Source organism: Cupressus sempervirens, chromosome 1 (genome assembly GCF_028749045.1).
Source record: "Cupressus sempervirens isolate cs-2001-9-10 chromosome 1, ASM2874904v1, whole genome shotgun sequence".
NCBI lineage: Eukaryota > Viridiplantae > Streptophyta > Pinopsida > Cupressales > Cupressaceae > Cupressus > Cupressus sempervirens.
Window position 1 is genome coordinate 529,275,278 of NC_143118.1, and position 23,842 is coordinate 529,299,119.

At 34.9% G+C, this 23,842-nt stretch overlaps 1 protein-coding gene across 1 annotated transcript in view; it reads right to left on the minus strand.

Annotated features, from left to right (window-relative positions):
* LOC149578547 (Aldolase-type TIM barrel family protein) overlaps nucleotides 1-23,842 on the minus strand; it is a 114,766-nt gene that overhangs the window by 64,234 nt on the left and 26,690 nt on the right. The window contains exons 4-6 of the mRNA XM_089829763.1: nucleotides 8,814-8,888; nucleotides 8,647-8,691; nucleotides 8,270-8,434 (exon numbers count right to left, since the gene is read on the minus strand). Of these exons, the coding sequence (XP_089685889.1) occupies nucleotides 8,270-8,434; nucleotides 8,647-8,691; nucleotides 8,814-8,888 (285 nt within the window). The remainder of the gene's footprint in view (nucleotides 1-8,269; nucleotides 8,435-8,646; nucleotides 8,692-8,813; nucleotides 8,889-23,842) is intronic.

Below are 23,842 nucleotides of genomic sequence, written 5' to 3' on the forward strand. Positions count from 1 at the left end.
AGTGATACCTCGCGTCAATTAGAGCGGAAGAGACAAGTGCATTCAAAGCCGGAAAACTATATACACAGCTCGAACTCTTGGAGATGACAAAATGATATTTGCCGGAAAACACAAAAATAATAAAGGTTCAATTCATTACTAATACAAGAGTATATATAATGTGGCTATAATATGGAGGCATATCTGCGATAAGAGTGTTGAATAACAACACAAAGGTCTCTTAAAATTAATAATATTTGCTAGCAAAATATTAAACTGCCCTATGAATTTATCTTGAGACGAGATCATGGAATTACCAAGCCTTTCACTGGAGCCTATTGATTTTAATTTAATTAAAATTGTTTATAAGTCATATTATGGGAAGGGGTGTAATTTATTTTTATAAGGAAGTGACTTTTGAGTTTGGAAAGTCACATTTCTTTAAGATATAAAGAATGAGAAAAATGTAAAGCAACAAGACATATTCGAAAACATTCATATTTTGAAGAATATTTAATAACTAGTTGTACGGAGGAATAAGGGCTCAATATGATTTTATAATGTAAATTCAATTATTTTATTTTTATACTAAAATAAAATGTTCTTTTTTTATTATTAAAGGCGTGGAGATTTAAACTACAAATGAATCATCCTTTGTAATTATTTTTGGGAATTATGTATACAATTTTAATGTCAGATAAGTGGACATGGTCATTTAGCATTTTAAATTCGATCATCACCGATATTGTGAAATATTAAATTGTTTCCGTATATGTGTCCAATTTGTCTCCCTGCTAGAGGAGTTAAAGTTCAATTTGGACTAATTTAAGATTACATAAATATTTGATTTGTCGCATATTGATTATTTAATTATTGGCAATATAAGTGCATAGAACATTATAAAGTCGTATGTGAAAATCTTCACTAAAGTTGACTCTATTGCTCGGATGAGCAGAGGCATTGGTCGTTTTATTATGGAAGTCAAAAAATCTATAACTTCCTTCCTACAAGCATCAAATTAATTATTATTCAATTATACAAAACATTCACCCATTATCCAACATCCAGTTTTCATTTTAATTGAGTTTAGGGACTTTGCTAGCCAGAGAACTCTAGAAGTTTAAATTTGCTATAGAAAAGCCTTGAACCATACAGTCAATGTTTGAGGTGAAGGTTAACCCGCCTAGGTCTAGCGGAGCCTGAAGTGAAGGGGAATCAAAAAGTATTCATGTTCATTGGCCAGAACTGATTGAGAAGTCCTATCGGAGAAGTGGCAGGCTCTTGGATTTCCAATCTACGGTTTTGGGAACCAACACCATACTCGCATTACATCTAAAAGAATTCTCAATTAATCCCAAGAAATCATGATCTACCATATTCATCGTGTCATTTCCCAAGATTTCGAAAAGTGGTTAGAATATTTTCTATAGATCGGTCTTTTTAGGTTCAATTATGCACTTAAGATATAATTTAGTAAAAAGCAAATGCAGACTGAAACTACTTGCTTTAGAGTTAGGATTATGATATTTTAAATTCTTTTTATATTTTATTTTGAATGAAATTTTTTGTAATGTTAAATTTAAAACCATAATAAGCTTCTTTTTTTATTATATATCCTAGTGAGGGTTTAGGGAAAAAAGATGGGGCTACCCTTATACTAAGTAGTGATCCATAACATAACACCCTACTATTTTAGGGCTAGCCATTTGTATTTCATCTAAATGAAAGATAGACTACTCAATGAAAACTCGTTGAGTCTTTCAGAAAAACTTGGCGATTTTGTGGCAAAAACTCAGCTACATAAAAAATGGTCCAAACACATCTTAAAAAAAAAATCAACTACACCCCCTATTGGTTCCCAAAACCATAGATTGGAAATCCAAGAGCTTTGTCCATTCTCTAATAGGATTGCCCAATTAGTTTTGGCCAACGAACGGGAATGACTTCAATTCCCCTGCACTTTAGGCTTCGCTACACCTAAGCGGGTAGACCTTCACCTCGAACTTGATCTCCTTGTTCAAAGCTTTTGTATAGCGAATTTAGACTTGGTGAGTCCTTGAACTTGATCAAAATGAAGTTAAATGAATGCTTTGATATGACTGAATATTTATATAATAATTGAACCAATGCTTGTAAGGAGGAAATATATAGATCACTGACTTCAATTATAAATCTAATAATTGTACTTCAATGATCTCAAAAGACCAGTGCCTTTGCTTATCCGAGCAACAGAGTCAACCACAATGAAGATTATTACGTACAACTTTATGAGACAATATTTATTTAAAATATCATCAATTATCCCTATACTCCAAATACATAAGATAATTCTTGTATGCAATTCAACATTAGTCTAAAAGGAATTTAACTTCTCTAGCAGAAAGCCTGATTAGACAGAGGAGATGAGGAAACACCTATATATTTCATGCCTATCCTTGATAATCAAACAAACAATGCAATGAAAAATCCAATGCATAAGCTTTGTCAAAATAATTCAATAATCTTCTTACTGATCATGAAGGACAAATCAAAATTATAATTTAAATCTCTATGCCTTAAATAAATATAGACAGAAAGACTTTGTATTCATCATTAAAATATAATATGTGAATTTAAATCTCATATACTCCTTATTCCTCCTTACAAAAATCTGGATGTAATTAATGTATTGCTTCTTCCAATGACATATCTCCTTATTTATATTTTAATAGTAAGGAAATATGACTTTTCAATTTAAGGGTCGCTTCTTTCAAAAAGTAACTCATACCTCTTCTATATTATAATAAATATTCATTGTATCAATTATCCACTACATCTTCTTTTGACCATATGCTTTTAGACATTGTAATGTCATGTTGATCTGAATGCTATATTATTCCTTCATACTGTCGTTAATTCTTTTGTCTCTACTACTATTAAATTATTTGTAAGTTTCGTCTGCTTCGCATATGGCATTCTTAAAGGCTATATCCTGTGTATGCATTGTTGGTTCCCAAAACCGCAGATTGAAAATCCCAAGAGCTTGCCACCTTTTTGATAGGATTCCGCAATTAGTTCTGGCCTACGAACGAGAATCACCTTGATTCCCCTACGCTTCAAGCTCCGCTGCACCTAGGCAAGTAAACCTTCTCCTTGAATCTGATCATTTGGTTCAGAGCTTTTCTAAAGCAAATTTAAGTTTTGGAGTTCTCTGGCTAGCAAGGTCCTAGAACTCCATTAAAATGAAACTAAATGCTGAGTACTTTAGAATAGTTGGATTTTTTGTATAATGTTTGTCAATAATGAATTTGATGCTTGTAGGAAGGAATATATAAATTTTCTAACTTAAATAATAGAAAGACCAGCGCCTCTACTCATCTGGGCAATAGAGTCAACTTCAGTGAAGATTTTCACATACAACTTTATAATGTTCTACACACTTATACTGCCAAAAAATAATCAAGATGCAACAGATCAAATATAGACACAATCTTAAATTAGTCCAGGTTGAACTTTAACTCCTCTGGTAGGGAGGCAAATTGGACACAGATATGGAAACAATTAAATATTTCACAATATCTGTGATGATCGAGTTTAAGATACTAAATGACTATGTCCAATTATCTAACATTTAAATTGTATACAAAATTCAAAAAATAATTACAAAAGACGAATCATCTACAATTTAAATCTCCATGCCATTTAGAAATAAATGAAGGATATTTTATTTTATTATTAAAATAAAATAAATGATTTTATATTACAAGTCATATTTAAGCCCTTATTCCTCCGTACAAATATAAAATGCTTCTTCTTTGGACTTGAATGTTCAATGTCAAACATGTCTTTTTGTTTTGCAAGTGATGATCTCCTTTTTATATCCTATAAACAGATGTGTCCTTTAATTTGAATAGGTACACCTCTTTAATTATATTAATTTAATGACACCTTTTCATCTGTTTTTTACAAAAAAAAATTCATCAATATTTTCGTAACTATTAATATGACTTTAATAGGTGGCATGAAACACTTTCACTTCTATGTTATCGCTAACTCTAATATTATTTCATTACACTGTTTAAGGAGTCGACTTCATTATTCTCATCGCAATGGCACTTGATTCACATACTTCTGCGTGTAAATTCTTCTGCCCTTGTTTATGCAATTTCTCACGTCTAGGTGTTTGGCCCATAAGCAAATTAGACTTGGAGATATCATACATTGAAGGCTGGAGATTCATATCTGCATCCTTTCATAGTGTTGATTCCCTTATCTCTGTTGTTGCAATGATTTCCAAGCATTCAAATCTCCTGCAACGACAATAATATATTCCTTTTTCTTGCTTGATTCATTCAGAATTCCTTGTATACTTGCATGGATGTGCTATTCTTTATTGCATCTTGACATAGAACTGACGGCACTTTGACATTGTTGACTAATCTGCAAACCCACAATTAGTCGGCATTCATGTTAATCAAACTTTCATAGATGTGTTATCCCAAATACTATTCGTATTTGCTTGGATGTCTTCATATTTGTATTTAAACTAGAACTGTTACCGCTGATACTTGGTCCAGACACCCAATTTGGCTGGTAATGCCTCCTCCGCAACACGATTTATTTGTTTGTTAGATAGTTAAGACATTTTTTATGGACTGCTTATTGATCGACTGTCAAATGATCCTGAGAATCGACATATATCTTTAATAAGGTGAATGCTTTATCTTTGCGCTCCCTTCAGTTTATTACCATTCACATGGCTCCATAATCATAAATGCCTGTGTTGAAATCCTCACATCTTCAATAACAATGCATTTTCATCCTCCAGAATTGAATTAGATCTCTGCTAAAGTTGGAAAGCACATCCCTTGTTCAAATTTTCGAAGAAGGATTCCAAAGATCTCCATTTGAATGGCCACTATAATACTTCGAAGATTTATCTTCAAACATTATTCTTTAAGTAGTTGCAAGTAACTTCCTGTATCTTTTCAGCATGCAAGAGCTCATCATTATATGTGGTTGCTGACTCAAGTTTTGACCATTCCATATATCCCAGCATTTAAAGTTATCATCAGGCTATTTAACATTCACAAATACCAGGGAACAAGTAATTCAGTGATGCTTATGTGGATTATTTGTTTACTCTTGCATGTCCTTTGTGACAATAATTTCAGAAGTTTGGCTGGGAGTGAAGTGCTACAGCTGGGACTTGATTTTAAGAAGTAAATGTCATAATAGACAGTTTAACCTTAAGTACATTTGTTGGTAGCAAAGCTCTTTTTATTGAATGTACAGGTCTCAGCTTGACACACTTTGAAATGAAAATATAGTCACTGCTGCTATTTTATTCTGCAAACTCACACATACACACGTATATATCTGCAAGGATATTTATATTGTGGGCTCTGCTTAAATTCTATAAAACCTCATTAATGGATAAGCTGAAAAGTATGCTTAACTCATCATCCAAATCAAATCTCACTAGCAAAATGATCTTCCCGGTTTTAGTCAGCATGTTAATGATAAAAAGATGAAATATGATATGAGATGGGTAAAAAGGGGATATAAATGGAGTCCTTAATTCTGGAATTTGGGCTCCATTGCGCATCTTCCTCAAACACACAAAACTGATGGCACCAACGATTGTCCTTCAAACCAATTTCGTTGGACTCTGAAAATATTTTTTCCATCAATTCAGTCTTCCTACTGCCACGTAGATACTCTGAATGTTTTTTTGACTTTGGTATCATTGTTTCTCTAGACTCATCGAAATCCCCTGATTCACCGTGTTTGTCTTAGATGGAGTATTGAATATTTTCCTCGCACTTATGACAAATCTTTTTGACATCGTGGGCTTCTGTAGATGGTGTCTTTATAGATTATACCCATATTTTATCGGAATCCTTTCTTTGTTGTGTGAAACATAAGTGCAAATCTCTGTTATACACAGAAGCGGCATTGACATCTATTGACCCTCGGCTTTCGTCTCTGTCTTCTACCAGATCTCCTTGACTTATTCGTAGCCACTACATAAAAAACTCATCACTGCATTCCTTGTATTTGTAGAATATTGCTCCCGTTTTATGTGTTTGATATGTATAATTTTTTATGATGTTATTCAATGTAGCACCGAATCATTTCCTTTCTCCGTCAAAAATTAAGACTTCACCTTGAGCGGTTTGCTTGTTTTATTTGTTCAATGTCTTCATAACGATAATACTGGATACGATATTTACTTTGAGTCCTCAAACTTCTTTATCACTGCCTTCAACTACAGACCTTATAAACTGCGATGCAGAGGTCTATATATGATATGACTCACTATTTTATTCTCCTTCAATCTGATTTATGAATTGTTCCCTTGTATTCTCTTTGGTCATTGGATACATTTCATATTCAGAATGATGTATATATGCAATGTCTTCCTGCATACTTAAGATGACATGTCAAGAGTGACTGCCATGTACGCTGAAGTAAGTCTTAGACCACCAAATACCTCATTTATATCCACATATCTGCATCTGACGAGTCGATAGTTTGATTATAAAGTATGCATTGGTTGCCGGCACACTTACCTTTGTGTGTGTCTTGATCTGTATACTGCTTGTTGAATATAGATGACTGAGTGAGGGCTTATCAAATAAACATGCGATCTTCAATCTTACAGCCCTTCAGTGATATGATTTCTGCTGTGATTCGCTGATGTATACTAAACTGTTGTTCACACCTTTTCCCAATGTATGCACTTGATCATTCTTTCTCTAATTTGACTTCCTTGGTATCTATGCCCATCACTGCATGAATGGGGTCTTCATTTCCACATTTGTGATATTTTTGCTGCTAGAAGAGTCTAACAACTATGCCTATATGCAAGTTCTCGTGTCTCCACATTCTTATGGATGCATTCTTTGTTATACTACTTGGAAGCATATATATTATATTGATAGCAATGACAATATTTCCATCATGAATCTCTAATATTACTTCTAAAATGGAGGCCCTAATTTTTGCAAAAAATTAGGTCTCCATCACCCCCTCTCTTGTTAAGTTTTTCTCACATCTAATAACTCATGCAGCTTGCCATTGCTGCTCCTCAAATCCACTGAGGCCTCCGCTCCCAAACCCCCACTAGTATTGGGATCTCTTGTCATATAAGAAATCTCATTACAATAAGGGGTCTGGGAATGTAGACCCAAATTGAGAACTTAAACAAGTAATTTTATCACTATCATAATATCATTGATCAATGATGAAATATCACACTATCAATATCCAACATTCAAATGTGATATTTTGAAATTTTGAACCTCTCCCAAAGTTTTAACTAGACCAGGGAAGAGGAAGATGTAAAATGTTGTAATATGTAATGATGTTCAAAGGAAATGATCATAAACTTGTAATAGTTTTCAGTTAATAATTATATTAGGATTCCACATGAGGATGTGATTTTGTATTCATGTATGGACTCGTTGGATGCATCTTGTTATTGAATTTTGCAAAAAAAATGTGTTTGGAATTTTGATGAGCTGTATTTTTTGGGCTTGCCGAGCTTGGTGAAATTAATATAGTTTTTTATTATTAACACTTCTATAATGTCATCTTTTTATTTGGGTGCACCATATTTGTCACGAAATAACATGGTAACATTTTAGTATTTTTTAAAATAATACATTATTCTTTAGTTCCCGTTTTTCAGCCAATTGATGCATTGATCAATGCTAGTTCCCATTTTATTCCTACAAACCTCTTTAAGGACCCTTGCCAGCTGGAAAAGATTTTAAGTCTGGTTTTCTGCATAAGTCTTAAGGATCATTTTTTCCCTAGAAGGAAAGGTATACATATGAATACATTGTATTATATAATCAGAGATGTACTAGATGATGTTAAAACAAGTCATAGGGCATCATTATAGAGGTGCTAATGAAGTGTTGGTATGATAAGCCACAACTTTTCATGGTTTGTTAAAATGGTTAATCACATAATAACCAGGTTCATTACCGTGAGACAATATCAAATTCTGCAAATACTAAGCATTTGAAATTCTCACTATGGCGTCAAAATTTCATGATACAGATGCATTGATCTATACTCTCGTAGAATCTGAGCACCTGCCAAAAAGTGACTTTTTGTCTCATTCCAAGTTCTAACAAGAAGTCTAGAGTAGATATCTTAAACATAATTTTATTAAAAAATAAACCCAAAATTCTTTAACTGTCATTATCAAAATCATGTAGTAATTTCAATTTCTGTTATGCTATCCAGGCTTTAGCGCAAATTCCAACATCCAAAAGCAAGGTTTATATTAACAAACCTCAACCAAGGCGGCCATCCCAAGGACTTTACAAATCTTTGTCATATATTTTATATCAAGGTCGGGCAAGATACTAGCCATTAAAAGAACGGCGTCTGCACCTTTCAACCGAGCATAATATAGCTGCCATGCATCAATGATGAAGTCTTTGCACAATAAAGGACACTGCATTTCATTGTTCCAAACAGAGTGAGAAAGAAGCAAAAGGAAAGACGAGTAAATTTCATCAAGATGGCATATTTGTCTTTTAACTGTTCAATTTTTGCTAATTAGTAAAATACCTTCTACGTCATTATAAAATATACAAGCATACCATACGATGATATAATAATGCATTTTTTAACTAAAAACTTGGAAAGCGGTGAATCGAGAACCACCTTTATCCCAGCATCTCGAACTGTCTGCAAGTCTTCAAAGCTCCCCTGAAAATGTAATAGATATATCATATATAATAACATAAGCATATAGAAACTTACAAAGTGAAAGAAATTGTTAATACAGCCACATTCTAAATACACAACCTTCTTAATATAGCACATATTACCTGGAAGTATTTAGAGTCTGTCCATACACTGATACAAGCTGCTCCTCCATTTTGATAAGCTTGGGCAATTTCAGCCTAAAAATAAAATGAATGCACACAGTCAAAGCTTAAGGAAAAAATCACTAAGCTCCAGCTTTGTAGACAGTTGAAGCTCTCATTTGGGGATTGGACCACTTATGAATGGTTTCAGATCATCTTCCCATCAAAGATGCCAGAAGCCACAAAAACAAATTTATTTGACATGCACCTAGGAATATAATATTGGAAAGCACACGCTTTTTTATTGTGAAATCTACTTGCTGAGATATACATATAATTTAAATAGCAACAAAAGAAAATGCAAGCACCTGAAAGAACACTTTTTAATTCAAGTCTGTAAAAGAAAATGGACATAAACCGATATGCATTTAAACTGATATGTCACCATAAGAACAGTAATGAGAAGAGACAAAATTGCACCACTGATAAGATGCAAAGAGTAAAAAATTTCTAGGTTTTGCACATTTTTTAAATAAATCGTAGGTTTTTTTACGATTTTTTCTAAAAAGTCTTGATTTTTTGCTTTTTGGCAACATTTAGAACAAAAATTGTGGGATTATTAAGCCATCAGGGGTCTTGACGATTTTTTCCTTAAATTTGTGAGTCTTGGTATGGACTTTTACCCTTTATTCCAGAAAAAATGAAGGTTTTTTGCCAATTTTTTCACAAAATCATGTCGCATCAAGGGTTCGTCAATTTTTCCACTTGCAGCAGTTTCTTTCGACATTTTTGAGCAAATCCCGGCTTCACATCTTTTCTCACCAAATCTTCTTTCTCTACAAAAATCAAAGTGTTTAAGAAGCTAATCGCAGTTTTCATGTCTCCAGATAGCAGGAGGGATGGCTTTGTTACCCAACATCATGTTTTAAGGCACTCTGCAGTTTCAACAGCAAGAACTACAATACCTGGAAGCAAAGGATTCTTACTATTGAGTACTTAGATTGTTCTAGGTAATGCTACTCACCCCACAACAGCAGGGAAAGACCAAGACAAGACTGAAGAGTGTAATCACGAGGCAGTTATGTTACTTAAGATATCTGTCACTGATTATATGCTGCTTGAAATGTTGTTGAGCGAGAAAGCTCTGGATATCTGGAGTCACTTGAAGAATCTACATGAAATGTCAAATAAAGGCCAAGCTTTCATCCTTAAGAATATGTTGTTATCAATTATGATGAATGACTAGATCTCTTTGCAAGATCATCTCACAAAGATCAAAGACATTTACGATTAATTAGAGGCCACTGGCCACAAGTATGGAAGAAGATATGGTGGTTATAGCGCTGAAAATCTTACCACAATCTTATGACCAATTCATTGAAACTCTCGACATTACTTCCACTAATGTTGAACTGAAGCTTGATGACTTGTGCAATAAGCTCTTCCAGCAAGCCAGGGGGAAAAACAGTTTGGTACCAACAGTGAGGTCACCAGTGTGGAATAGGTGTTTACTACCAAGGATTAAGGTGAAGGAACGTCCACTCAGCAAAAAGGACAAAGCAAAGATTCTTCCAAGGATCTAAACCCTATCACATTTCATTTTTGTGGTAAACTTGGTCATGTACATTTTTTTTATAGAAATCGGTTGGTTGATGGCAAGTCCAACTAGAGAGGGTCTCAACAGCAGGCTTATGTGGAAGAGCATTCTAAATAGGAGTTGCCATTATGTGCATTTATGGCCAAATGACCTGCAGATTATGTCAAGTCTTTAATAGGATCGATAGTAAAATGACCATTATGGGAGGGTGTTACAGTAATTATGTAATGCTTATAGAATTGTTGTAGGAGCATCCTTGGGTTAGGGGCAATCTTGCATCATCCAAAAATATTTTCTTTCAGTTTGTCTGTTTACTGTCCGTTCATTTGGACAGTTTTCCTATTATTTTAGGTAGCAATCGATCCAGTTGGCTCGCTATCTTATGCGATCCTTGTTGGTGAGGTTTAGGCATCAGGGAGATCCTATGTCTAGCTTCGCAACTCATTTTGATGTTTCTTAATGAAGTTATATTATGATCAATCTGATCCTATATTGGCTTTCCTATTCTAACAGCTAGATTGGCAAGTTTCAACTTGCGATGGGATTTCACAATATGTGATGCTAATTGGTGCATTGTTCTATATTGTTATACATGTAGCCAACCCTCTTAGGTATCCACACAACATGATGTATCACTTTGAGAGTGTTCTTATGGATTTGGGTTCTGACACATATGTTGTAACACATTTCCTTTGTCTTGGTGATTGTTGATCAGATACATCAACTTACAAAAGGCAGTCTTGTATATAAGTAGAGTAGCAGTCCTTGTTTTAATATAGTGGATGGTCAGTAGACAAAGTATAGCTTAGAAGCTAGAATCTAAGTTTGTAAATAATTAGACCTGCATGCCTGGAATGTAAGAAGGCTTGTGTCCTAGCTCTGTAATCTTCACCTGTAGGCCAACTTGAAGATAATTGAAGTTCCTTTTCATTACTGGTTGGTCTTATTGAAGCTTTGTGTTAGTATTTCCACTATGGTGTTTCTTGTTGCAAGATTGGACATCTCCTTTGAGGGACTTCTTTAATCTTGACTGCATCAAGTGGTAACAGAGCGCAGTTGTGATTCTTTCTTTTGCATAGCCCGATTCCTGAGTTTGAGAAGTTGTTTGCTTGTTTCTTGTGGCATGGCAAAGCTGAGGATCTGACCCACATCAACTGGTGGCTAACGCAAGGTCATGACTTGGATTTGTTGTTGACTGGTATGACAGGGAAAGTGACAACAATAAGGAAAGATCAGATCAAGTTCCAAAGATTGTGAACCCTAGAAATCTTGATTGTCATGCGACAGAAGATAGATCTGACCTACAATTGCATAGGGTTGCATAAGGGGAACAGTTGGTGAATTAGTTGAGTGGCAAGTTGGTGATTCTAGGACTAAGAAAATTGATTGCTTGAGGCAGATTGCTTGTTGGTGTAAGACAATCAACACTTGTGATTAGATTACTTAACCCGAGGAGATTGAGAACCTGAGATTCCTTAAGATTGCAAGGATGTTGCCTAGAAGAATGAATCCTAGAAGGCTAGAGAAAATGATGGAGGAATTCAGAAATGAGATAAAGAGTGAGATCCGTAATGCATTCATTGGGGTTAGGAGAAACCGTGAGAACAAAGATGAATTTGAGGAACCTATTGAAGATCTCTACTATTAAATTTGAGATTCCTGCAAAAGAAGAAAGATTGTTTAGAGTTATGGCACAAATTGATAAGAGTTGTAGAATAGATTTTTCTTACTTTGTTGCTTCATTACATCTGGGGGAATTGATAGATTGGATTAATTAACTAAAGGATTACTTTGAGCTTGAAGATATTAGAGATCCATTGAGGGTTAGGTTAGTGCTGACTAAGTCAAAGGGGCATGTTTCCTTATGGTGGAAAAAGTTACAAAAGATAAAGAAGACAATGGTGAACCTAAGATCACTAGGAGGAAAGTTATGGTTTCTAGACTTAAGGCTAAGTTCATATCAGAGGATTATGAATTGGAATTGTTTAAGAAATTACAGAGTTGTAGTAGAAAGATTTAAGAGTTAAGGGGTATAATGAGTTGTACAAGATGACAATCAAATCTAGGCACTCAAAGTCATCAAAGTAGAAAGTGGCTAGGTATGTTAATGGGTTGAGACTTAACATTCAAGACGAGTTAAGTATGTTGAGGATCAATATAATTGAAGATGCTTATTAGTATGCTCTAAAGGTAGAAGATAAGTTAAAGAGAGGACAAGTTACCCCAAGGGTTAGTGATAAACCGGTTGTTGGTAAGGGCAAAGATAAACTTGTGATTGAAGAGGAACCTAATTAGAAGATTCATGGAAGGGGCAGAGTCAACGGAGAGTTCAAAAGTACTTGTTCCAAATGTAAGAATCTTGGACATACCACTTTCCAGTGTTCGGTTGGTTCTAGCAAGGGAAAACAGAACCTAGTGGCACATAAGGTGTTGAAGATTGTAGCTGTGATAGAGATCTTTATCTTTGGAAATATGGGCGTTATTACCATTATAGTCGCCTTCAATTGAAAATGGCACTTATGATTAAATTGTAATATTAAGTATAATGACATGTGTCATTCAACATGTGTTAAGGCATGGAAATACAAAGAGTTGTAATTGCAATAAAGGGTCACATTTTTTGAAATTGGAGAGATGTTTAGTTAGAATGTGAAGAGTTTCTCCTTAAGTTATATATATCGCATCTAGCAATAGGCGTTCTATACTTGAACTTTTATGATCAATAAAATGATATTTTTTGGTGTGTAGTTGGGTTTTTCCCTTCATTCTAGAAGGGTTTTCCTAGGATATTTCTCGTGTTTATTGTTTCAGTTTCATCTCTTTCTTATTGTTGTTTATCTTCATTGATTTCTAGGCTCAAAACTTAACATGGTATTAGAGCCAAGTTAGATAACTGCAATTATAAGAACTTCTCTTGTTCATACTATTCATTGGCTCTGGTTATTTGTGTCCATGTCTCCTTAGTATATATTTTTTTTAGTCTCAGCTTATTGTTTATGGTCTTTGGATCTTCTTGGGTTACCAGTTGATAATCTCTTTGCATTATCAAATACATGTTTTGCATTATCTGCCCTCTCATCACTTGTCATTATGTTATATTTTTTGGGTCTAAATTTGCTTGGGTAGATAGTAGCTTTCTTGTTTAATATTTTGATCTTGGATATTTATTAAGGCGGAAGCATCATTTATTTTCTTTTTGCATTAAGTTTCGTCTGCTTCATGATAGTATGGATTATCGTCGTATGTTTGGATTATGCTTCAGGGTTTTTTCAAAGTGGTGTCGAGCTGGCACAATTTGCCCACAATGAAACTCTTCACCACTCTCTTTACTTCATGAGTCATTTCAATCTCTTTGTTACCGCCTATAGAGGGATTTTCGTCTTCTTTGAGGGAAGTGGATTTTTTGGATGTTCTTATGTGTCTTCAACATGAGCAGTTTCCTTGTTTTTCTTCATCTCTCTGCTAGAAAACTTGTACACTCGATTTAAGTTGTATTTGATCTCTTTACCATCAGATTATGAGTTCGTCTCTTCCAATAACGACTCACACTTTCTCCAAGTGTTGTGGGGTTTTTCATTCAATTTCTTGTATTCGAGGATGTTTGTCAGCTCGGTAACAACTTCTATCTTATTATGGATTTGTCGCGATGATTACTATGTGCAGTTTTGCACTGTAGTTGCTTCTTTTCGATTTTGTTTTTTTCTTCAGGAAGATGGCAGTTTCATATTTATGAGTTTTGGTTCTTTGGTGTCTTTTCTCCCGCCCTTTTATATCTTCGAGGGTCTCTTTGATATCGTATGTCGTTTCATTATTTTTGTTGAGAATCTTTTAAACTCGTTTGAGGAAGTGGATCGAGCTTCGAGAAACCAAGTTCAGTCACCTAGCAATTGTTCCAATTCACTCCTTTGCCTATGTCGAGTGCAAAGATTTTGCTTCCGTGGACACAACATATGTAACTGAGCATGTCTTATAGTGTCCTCTCGTCATATTAGTGGTGAATGGAATCGTCAATGAATGAATTCATCAGTGATTGAAATGATTCGATCACTGCCTTGCCTCCTTGTAATCCAAAAAAGAAGTGCAGCGAAATTGCCAAATCTTGCATACCTGACGTGACCAATCAAATAGCAGAAATTCAATACAGCAATTTAAGTAACTCTCGTCTCTTCTTCTCCTTGCTTTGTGCCTTTGTCCTTAGGCTTTCTTTGGTATGCATAGTTTTTTTGGTGATATTTATGTATCTTCATGCTAGTCTTGAGATTTTAGCTTATGATCATGTCGTGTTTAATGGAAGAAGGCATGAATTTGTTTTATCAATCATAAATTTGCCATTATCATTGAACTGACATTCAATATTTTGAGCTATGAGCATTGGCTGAGTAATTATTTCAGGCTTGTGGTAGGAAAGATTTCAGAATCTTTCATGCAAACATGAATTTCAATGGTCATGGTGTTTTCTTTTCTTGCTTTCCCTCTACGGTTGAACTAACATTTCTTGGCCTGGAAGCTAGAGAATCTCTAAAATCCAGATGCTGATATCATCATTTGATAGGATGAAAGGGCCTCTTTGTGGAAGGACGTTGTTAAGGATCTACTCCAATAAATGATACAATACTGATTGTGTTCCAGGCTAACAATCCAATGTTGTAGTTCAAGGATTATATTCTCCTTGCCATTCAATTAAAATCATAATTATAGTGGGTGAAAGTCTTTATCTAATTAACATATCAATATTGACTATCAAATAAGGCAGTGATGATTTGAATTCAGGGTTATTTTGAGTCAACTGTTTATATAGCTGGTAAGAATGTTTTCTTTTCCGTATTCATCTCCTTAAATGATAGATTGGTTTACTAATCCATCTTTGTTGCAGGATGCAACAAGAACAACAATGATTAAGAGGGAGATGTTTTCGCTTCAGAGGGAGGCTTCATAATTAAAAGGGGGTGCTTATGGAATCCCTTTCATTCTCATATATGCTTGTGATGCTTGTGATATTTGTAAAATTTGAGACTTAAATGGAACTAGGTCTTGTTTTGTTTCTATTCTTGTGTAATAAATGAAATTGTAAGAATCAGCTATGATAACTCTTTCACTATGCAATAGTGAACATCATGTTAAGAGAGGCCACGATGTCATCACATTAAGAGATTTTGTGATGGGAGTTGGATGTCATGTTGAGAGATTCCATTACAATTCATGTTGAGAGAGTCCATGATTAAAAGCTTAGTTGTGAGTCTTACAAATCTGTTATGTTGAGTGATTCCATGATTATTAACAATAAGTAAATTGTTCTCTTAGTGTCCTGTTGAGATATTCCACGAAAACATCATGAAAATTGTTTGTGTTTCTTACAGGGTTTTATGTTGAGTGATTCCATGAAATTTTATAGGAACCATGTGATTAGATTTTAGTAGTTTTACCACCGAAATTTGGGTTGCAAGCTTTTGTGTGATTGATCAGCCAAAGATCTCTCTTTGACTAAGAGGGAGGTTTGAAGATTGTAGCTGTGATAGAGATCTTTATCTGTAGAAATATGAAAGTTATTATTATTATAGTCGCTTTCAGCTGAAAAGGACACATGATTAAATTGTAAATATTAAGTACAATGACATGTGTCATTCAACATGCATTAAGGCATGGAAATACGAAGAGTTGTAATTGTAATAAAGGGTCATGTTTTGGGAAATTGGAGAGACCTTCGGTTGGAATGTGAAGATTCTCTCCTTAAGCATCTAGCGATGAGCGTTGTACACTTGAACTTTTATCAAAGGAAATGGTACAAAAGTTGGGATTGAGGAGACTCAAGCATCCTTGTCCTTATTGGAGAAGTTGGTTTCATGATGATCATATGGTGGAAGTGAAAGAGTAGTGTTGGGTTAATTTAAACGTTGGACTATACCAAGATGAGGTAATGTGTGATAAGGTCAACATGAGTGCTTGCCATGTTTTGTTGTTTAGACCTTGGCAGTATGGTGTCAGTGATACTCATGACTGTCCAAGGAATGGTGTTTCTATCATGAAGGATGGCAGAAGGTTTACTTTAATTCCTTTGAAGGAAGAAGGAAGTAAAGCTAAGAATCTGAGTATGATCGGGACTTAAACCTTAGGAGATCAGAGTGCTTCAAATCAGAAGGTGAAGGATTTGCGGCTAGTGGTTGAAAAGGTTACTGAGGTTGTATACTTGTTGAAGAATCTGATGAGTGAATATAAACCGGAGGAATTGAAGGTTGGTGACAACTGGATGGTGTTGCAACGGGTTACCAGAAGAGTGGTATCAGATGAGCAACAAAATTTTGGGAGTGGATTAGAGGCTGAGGAATTTCTAAATGATGTTAGAGAAGGGATAAAACAGCAAAGGATCAAACAAACATTGGTTGTTGGCTGCAGAGGTGACAAAGGCAGAAGAAATTGGTGTAGTGAAATTCATGGTGGAAAATATTCTTCTAGAATTATGGATTTGCAGAGTCAGCATAGTCATTTTCCTCCTGATGAAGATAATATGTAGGACAAGAATGAAAATGGGGTTTATGTATTGAATCTTGTTAGATGTTCATAAATTCCTCTTATATATTCACCTGGAGTGTTTGATGAAGGAGCATCCTTGGGTTGTGGGAAATCTTGCATCACCCAAATATATTTCCCTTCAACTAGTTTGCTTATTGTTCATTTCGACAATTTTCCTATTGTTTTAGGTAGCGATTGACCCAATTGGCTCATTATCTTATGCAATCCTTGTTGGCATGGTCTAGGCATCCTGGAGATCCTATGTCTAGCTTCGCAACTCATTTAGATGTTCCCACATGAGGTTATCTTATGATCAGCCTGGTCCTATATTGGCTTTCCAATTCTAACAACCAGATTGGCGAGTTTTGGCTTGCAATGGGATTTCACAACATGCGATAATCATTGGTGCATTGTTCTATATTGTTATATATGCAGCTGACCCTCTTAGGTATTTGCAAGACATGATGTATCTCTTCGAGGGTGTTTTTATGGATTTGGATCCTGACCTATATGTCGTAATTCTTTTCCTTTGTCTTGGAGATTGTTGATTGGATAAGTCGACATGTGGTTGATGATATTATATATAATTAGGGTTGAAGTCCTTGTTTTAATATAGTGGATGGTCGGTAGACAAAGTATAGCTTAGAAGCTAGTAACTAAGTTTGTAAAAAATCAAGCCTTTATGCCTGGAATGTAAGAAGGCTTGTGTCCTAAATCTGTAATCTGCAGTTGCAGGCCAACTTGACGATAATTGAAGTTCCTTTTCCTTATAGGCTGATGTCAATGAGGCTTTGCGTTACTGTTTCTGTTGTGGTGTTTCTTGCTGCAAGATTGGACATCTCCTTTTGGGGACCTCTCTGACCTTGACCACATCAAGAATGGTCATTGAGTTAGGATATTTCTTTGGTAGTTAGATCTTATTTAGAAAGTTGGTTTTTCCTTTAGTTTCTAGTTTAGAAGCTCTATCATTATCTCCATTTAAGGAGCTATCATCTCCTTTGTAATTAACTCAATCTATTGATTATCGTTTCAAAATCATGTGTTCTTGCATGTAGAGAAATTCTACAGTACCTAAAGGTAAGTCTTGATCTGACAAACTGATCTCACACATATTTAGTAAATTTTATGTCTATAGCTTGAACTATAGTAACCAAGTCAAGGGTTGCATTGTGCCTGAAAAGATGTTTTGCAAACTCAAGGTGTTACAATCTTGGTAGAATGTGTACACCACACATATGAAGTAAATTTGATGTCCATGGACTGAACTATTAATAACCAAGTTGAGTGTTCCGTTGTTTCTAAAAAAATGTTTTGCAACCTCAAAGTGTTACAATCTTGGTAGAATGTGTTTGATAATTGAAATAGTCTGATGATGGCGATGTAGTTTTGGCAGTGCTTTCTTCATTTGTAAAGATGTTTAAATTCAAGCATTATTTGAGTGCATATAATATGGCATATATATATAGACACACACATCTATGTATAATCAACATAAATACATAAGGATAACTACTTCATACCACAATAAATTAAAAGGTTATCACATTGATTGTTTTGTTGTGTGTACGATTGCAGCTTCTGTCCATTCAATGCTCTTGAGTTTTATTCTTTGACAAGTATATATATCGCTTACTAGAGACAAAAAGTGATGTCTTTTCCAATATCACATCCCTTCAAAGTTTTAATGCATTCCTTCACCTTGCTACATCACATCTCTTCCTAGATCGTACCCTTTGTTAGCATTCATTAATTGAATTTGCACCTTATGGGAGACAATTATATCACTGCTTTATCAACCATTAGTCTTTGGCTAAAATGATATTAATCACTAACATTCTAAAAGCAATTGCTGATTATATGCTGTTCTAATGAATCAATCATCACATTTGGGAAACACTTCAGTCAATCGAAACTTGCATATGATTCTGTTTCCTTCAATAATGTATGTTTGTCTATCATAGCAGCATAAAGGCTTGTATGGTTTGCAGAACTTTTGTCTTAATATGATAATTTATGGATCAGGGTTTTCAGAAAATCGTGAGGTCTAATGAAACAAGACAATTTTCTGATTGTTTTAAGTATTCATCTTAGCCAGGACACAATAGACTTCCCCTCCTCAAGATTGCTTGTCCTCAAGCAATGATTGAGAATAGGGTGATTCAAGTTGTAATAGTCTAATTATATCAAGTTAAAGTTATAGGAATTTCTGCTAGGTTTGTCATTTAAGACAAGTTTTCTCTCATCATATAAAGGCCATTTTGGATTGACCCACATTTGCACAATATCCTAGATATTTCGGATTTCCTTGTGTTATTATACACTAACATAAAGATTAGAAGCATGATTCATATTTATGCAATCTTCCATGATGATGATCCCCCAAAGGAATTGCAATTTTATTGTGGAGATTGGTTGGATAATCTATTTTAAAATTTTTACATTGATAACTGCTCTAGTTGCTCCTCCAAAAAAATCCATTGGTTTATTGCCCTTCATAAGATTTTGCTACAAGGCAATTATCCAAGATCTAGAGGCAATAGAAATAGAAAGCACAATAACAAGAGAGAATGAATATGATAAGAATAAACTACATGTTCACGAAGAACACAGAACGCAATATAATAACTGGGATATGATGACATGATAACAGCACCTAAAGTGGAAATGTTCCAACTACTCTTATGCAATTCATTAAGTTTAAGTAGAGAGTAATTAGTACCTAGATGAGAAATAACCACAGTAAAATACCTTAATTACACCAACACCCCTTCATGTTTTGATTCAATGCCCTTAAGATCTCCTTCATATACTTTGCTTTCTTGTTTAAGGTTCCTTGTATTTCCATGTCGAGTATTGCCTCTATTTTGTGGGCTTGACTTCATTTCCCCATATATGTCTTCAGTCCCACATCTCTTTGCACCTATAACATAAGTTCTTCCTTTTATGATCCTTAGTGTTACATTTATGTGCAAGTGCCCATGGATCTCTGCACCTAAAGCACATATTTTCCTCTTGGCCTTCCTTTCACATACATTTATATCCGGGCTACCATCTTTCCTTGCAATCATAGCATAGGGTTTTTCTCAGAGTTCTGCTCGGGTGGCTTCGGAAAGAAATGGTCCTTTTTGTTTCTTATACAAGTGTTTATCTTGCCCTTATAAGTAGCTTCTTTCCCTAGTTTTGGTGTTAATTCATATGGCTTTTTGGATTGCTTCCTTAAGTGTGGTAGGGTTAAAGGCACTTATTAAGCCATGAAGTGAGTCCGGTAATCCTTTTATTAAGTGCATCTCTCCTTGATTATTTTGGTGACCATCACTACTAGCCTTTGGAATTCGGTGATATAGTCCTCAAGGGTTCACCTTTGTCTTATTCTTCTTGGCTCTTTGAAGTGTTTTTGGGGATGTGTTTGGTCAATTCTCTCAATGAGAGTCCTTGTGAAGATATCTTAAGTCTTTATGTTTTGATGGTTTTGGGTGACTAAATATGGTGCCACCAGTTATAATCGGCTCCTTCTAAACACAATATGGAAAACTTGTAATAGACTGCCCTATTCTGGGTTTAATTAATCACTTTCAGCTCATGGAGATTTTGTCAAACAATTGGCTTGCAAGCTGGTCCTCTAGTTTTTTCTCCTGCATGTCTTTTTTTTATTTTTTCCTTCTAAACCTCTGTTGTTTTTAGTTTGCTAGAATATGTAAACACTTAAGTAGTAATCAGCATTGACAGTTCATCAAAAAGATAGACACTAATGCAAAGATAAATCATGCATAATATATTTGCTGATAATCTGAAGTAACTAATAGCAGATTGATATTGAGTACTAAGACAACAACATTTTTTCTTTTCACAATAACAAGCCACTCCAAAGATCACTACATACCAAGTAACCGTGTTTGCATGAGCTTGCACATCAACAGCAATATGATTCTTAAACCCAAACCACAACTCTCAAGACAATCACTTACACAGTATAGCTTGTTTCAGACCTGTTGCAATTTCAGTCAAGTTTGCAAGACACTTTAGTTGAATGCAATGTGTTTGGCAGTCTCAGTTGCACATTCACAGATCCAAATGAATACACCTATACCTGTCTTAGGCCTGTACAACTTCTTATTGGAGATCACAGCCATGTATGGCGCAGCTGTAGCTGCTTATCAGTTTGTATCACACTTGAACAGTCTTGTATGGCCAGAAAAATCAGACAATAAACGTCTAACACCCTCAGCCAGCATGTAGAAATAGTTATCAGGCTGTTCTACTTCAAAAACTCCACACCAATGACTCAAAACAATCACTCCTAATTCTGAAACTTCTTGAAATAAAGTAGTAACTTTATTGCATAATCAGATTGTTACCTTAGAGCCCAAGCAAATCATAAATCCTCTTGGCTGTCTCCTGCAACAGGGAGAACAATGTTAGCATAGAGGGATTTTGTCCTCCAAGCCCACATGAGAAAACCTTCACAATTTCATCAATTTTCATCTAATAATTATAAATATAATATCCAAGCATGCTGAAAGAGAGCTCTTCAATCTCTTTTTATAACGCTTTCTAAGAGCTTTTCACTCTTTCGCTTTTTCCCCTACTATTTTCTCACAGCTACTTTTTTTGCCCCTATGTTATCATGATTGCTTTTTCTTTAATATTTCCATGTCATATAACATGAATTTTCCTTCACTTAAGTTCCCACTAACTTTTATTAATGCTTTCCACGTATTATAGAACAAAGAGCGTCATTTAATTAAATATTTCCCACAAACTATAGACAATGCATTAATAAAGTTAAATAATTTTATTTTATTTTATAAATGGCTTTGTTAATGCATAATAAACTATATCAATGATAAATAAATGATCATGTCAATATTGAACAATCTACCATCAACACACCACTGCATTGGAAATCCAAATATAGCCATAATGACTTGCTATTAATAGTATGTTCAAAACTGTCTCAAAACCTTTCATATTGGTTTGCAACTGAAACTGCTTAGGCCAAATATCATCAAGATCCCTTAGAAGTCTTGGTTAGCCTACGGGAATCACGGAGATATAGGTTAACGATAAGATCATACAATACGTGCTTGGAAAGGGGTTATTACAATCCTCCCTTCCCAAAATTGCTTATACTCGAGCGATTCCAATGCTCCCCCAAGATCACTATGTAGAACCAAACTGAAATTGAGTATGAATTCCTAGGTCCCATGCTAACCTAGATCTATAGCACCAATTGTTGAAAGTACTACCCTGTTGGATGACCTCCATACAGCAACTAGGATGTAGAGCAATCAAATACTGCACTATTTCTATCAACTCCTCTGGAAAAGGCTCTCCGGGAAAACTAAACTGGAACACCATAGGAGCAACCTTCAACAAGCCAACATTGGCTTCCTTATTCTCAATTTTGTAAAATGTAAACCCAAATGATCTCAGGGTTCCAAATCAATCTGATAAAGGAACCACTATGCTGACACAGCACTACTCTGATCTCAACATGAAACTTCTTTTGTTATGACATCCTAGTGAGATCCATAATTGCAATCCCAATAACTAACATGATCCTAGGCAAGTGGAAGAAATATCTACTCAGCCCAAAACCATAATCCTGAGTATACCTCCTCATGGATCCCCAAACAAGAAGCAAATCTATGACTACTAACAATGTTTGTACAACTAACCTGAAATTAACTAACCAAGTATTGCATCTATAATCAATAATTGAAATCATATCACTGGCACATAACCTCCAAAGTGTCAAGCTAGGAAGCTTTAGTGCACTAACAAACCCAACTTACTGCAATCAACCAATTATTATCTAGAAGCATACATACTAACATCATGAAGTGACTGCACACTAAAGAGTATTTGGTGAATATCATTGATATTCTGAGAGACCAATACTCTTGATATCAAATGTGATATCAAATCCTTTTGAGTACTTGTTGAATATCATGTGTTGATATTTTGGGAGACCAATACTCATGATATCGAATGCAATATCAAATGGTGGAAATCTTCTGAGATATCAAATGAGATATCCTTAAAATTGTTATTTGTAATATTACGTTGAAGAAATATTTATTCTTATGTGTTTATCCTTCTAAGCTAAGAGGGAGTGTTGATGTTTGATAACTTCAGTCGGATAAACCTATTATGTATGGAGATATAATATATAAATGATTAAATTTGTTATCATATTAATTATTTGATTAATGAATAGACATGTCTAATGCAGGGACACGTCTATTCATGGCCTTTTCTCTATATATAAATCTAAGAGGATGTTGCATTTGGAATACACATACCAATCTGGTAGTGCTTAGTACATTTGCAGCAGTTCTAAAAAATCAACAGAATGAACCTGACAAGGTGACTTACTAAAAATAGATGCTCCCTCCAAGATTCTTGGAGCCCAAACCAGAAGTCGGAAATAAAAACTGAGAGCATCACTCAACTCCTCTAACTCAACTGAATTCATCGGAACCAACTGTTGACTTACTAAAAATAGTAAGTCCCTCAAAGTGGAGTCAAAACTCACCATAGGCCACTAGAAAGCCTAATAACTCCACAACTGAGACCCTCAAATCCCACTATCAATTCACGAGGGTTGCAATGATGAATTGACCAAGCCAATAGCAAGAATCTGCTAAAAATGAGGACATCACAATCCTCATTATCATTCTCAGCAATATCTTGTGGATTCATATCATCCAAGCTCCTAAGCTTCTACTCAAAGTCAACCCCATGCAAAGTTAAATCAGATTTTGTTTCAAGATTTTTATCACAATCATCAATACTATCCTCCATAGTTGCATTATAGCCATCATCGCAATCAAAATGAAATTCATCTTGTGCATGAACCATTTTCAATCCAAATGGAACAAAATGTGGATCTTCCAAATCCAGATGATTGGACAACCACAATGAATGATCAAAACCAAATGAA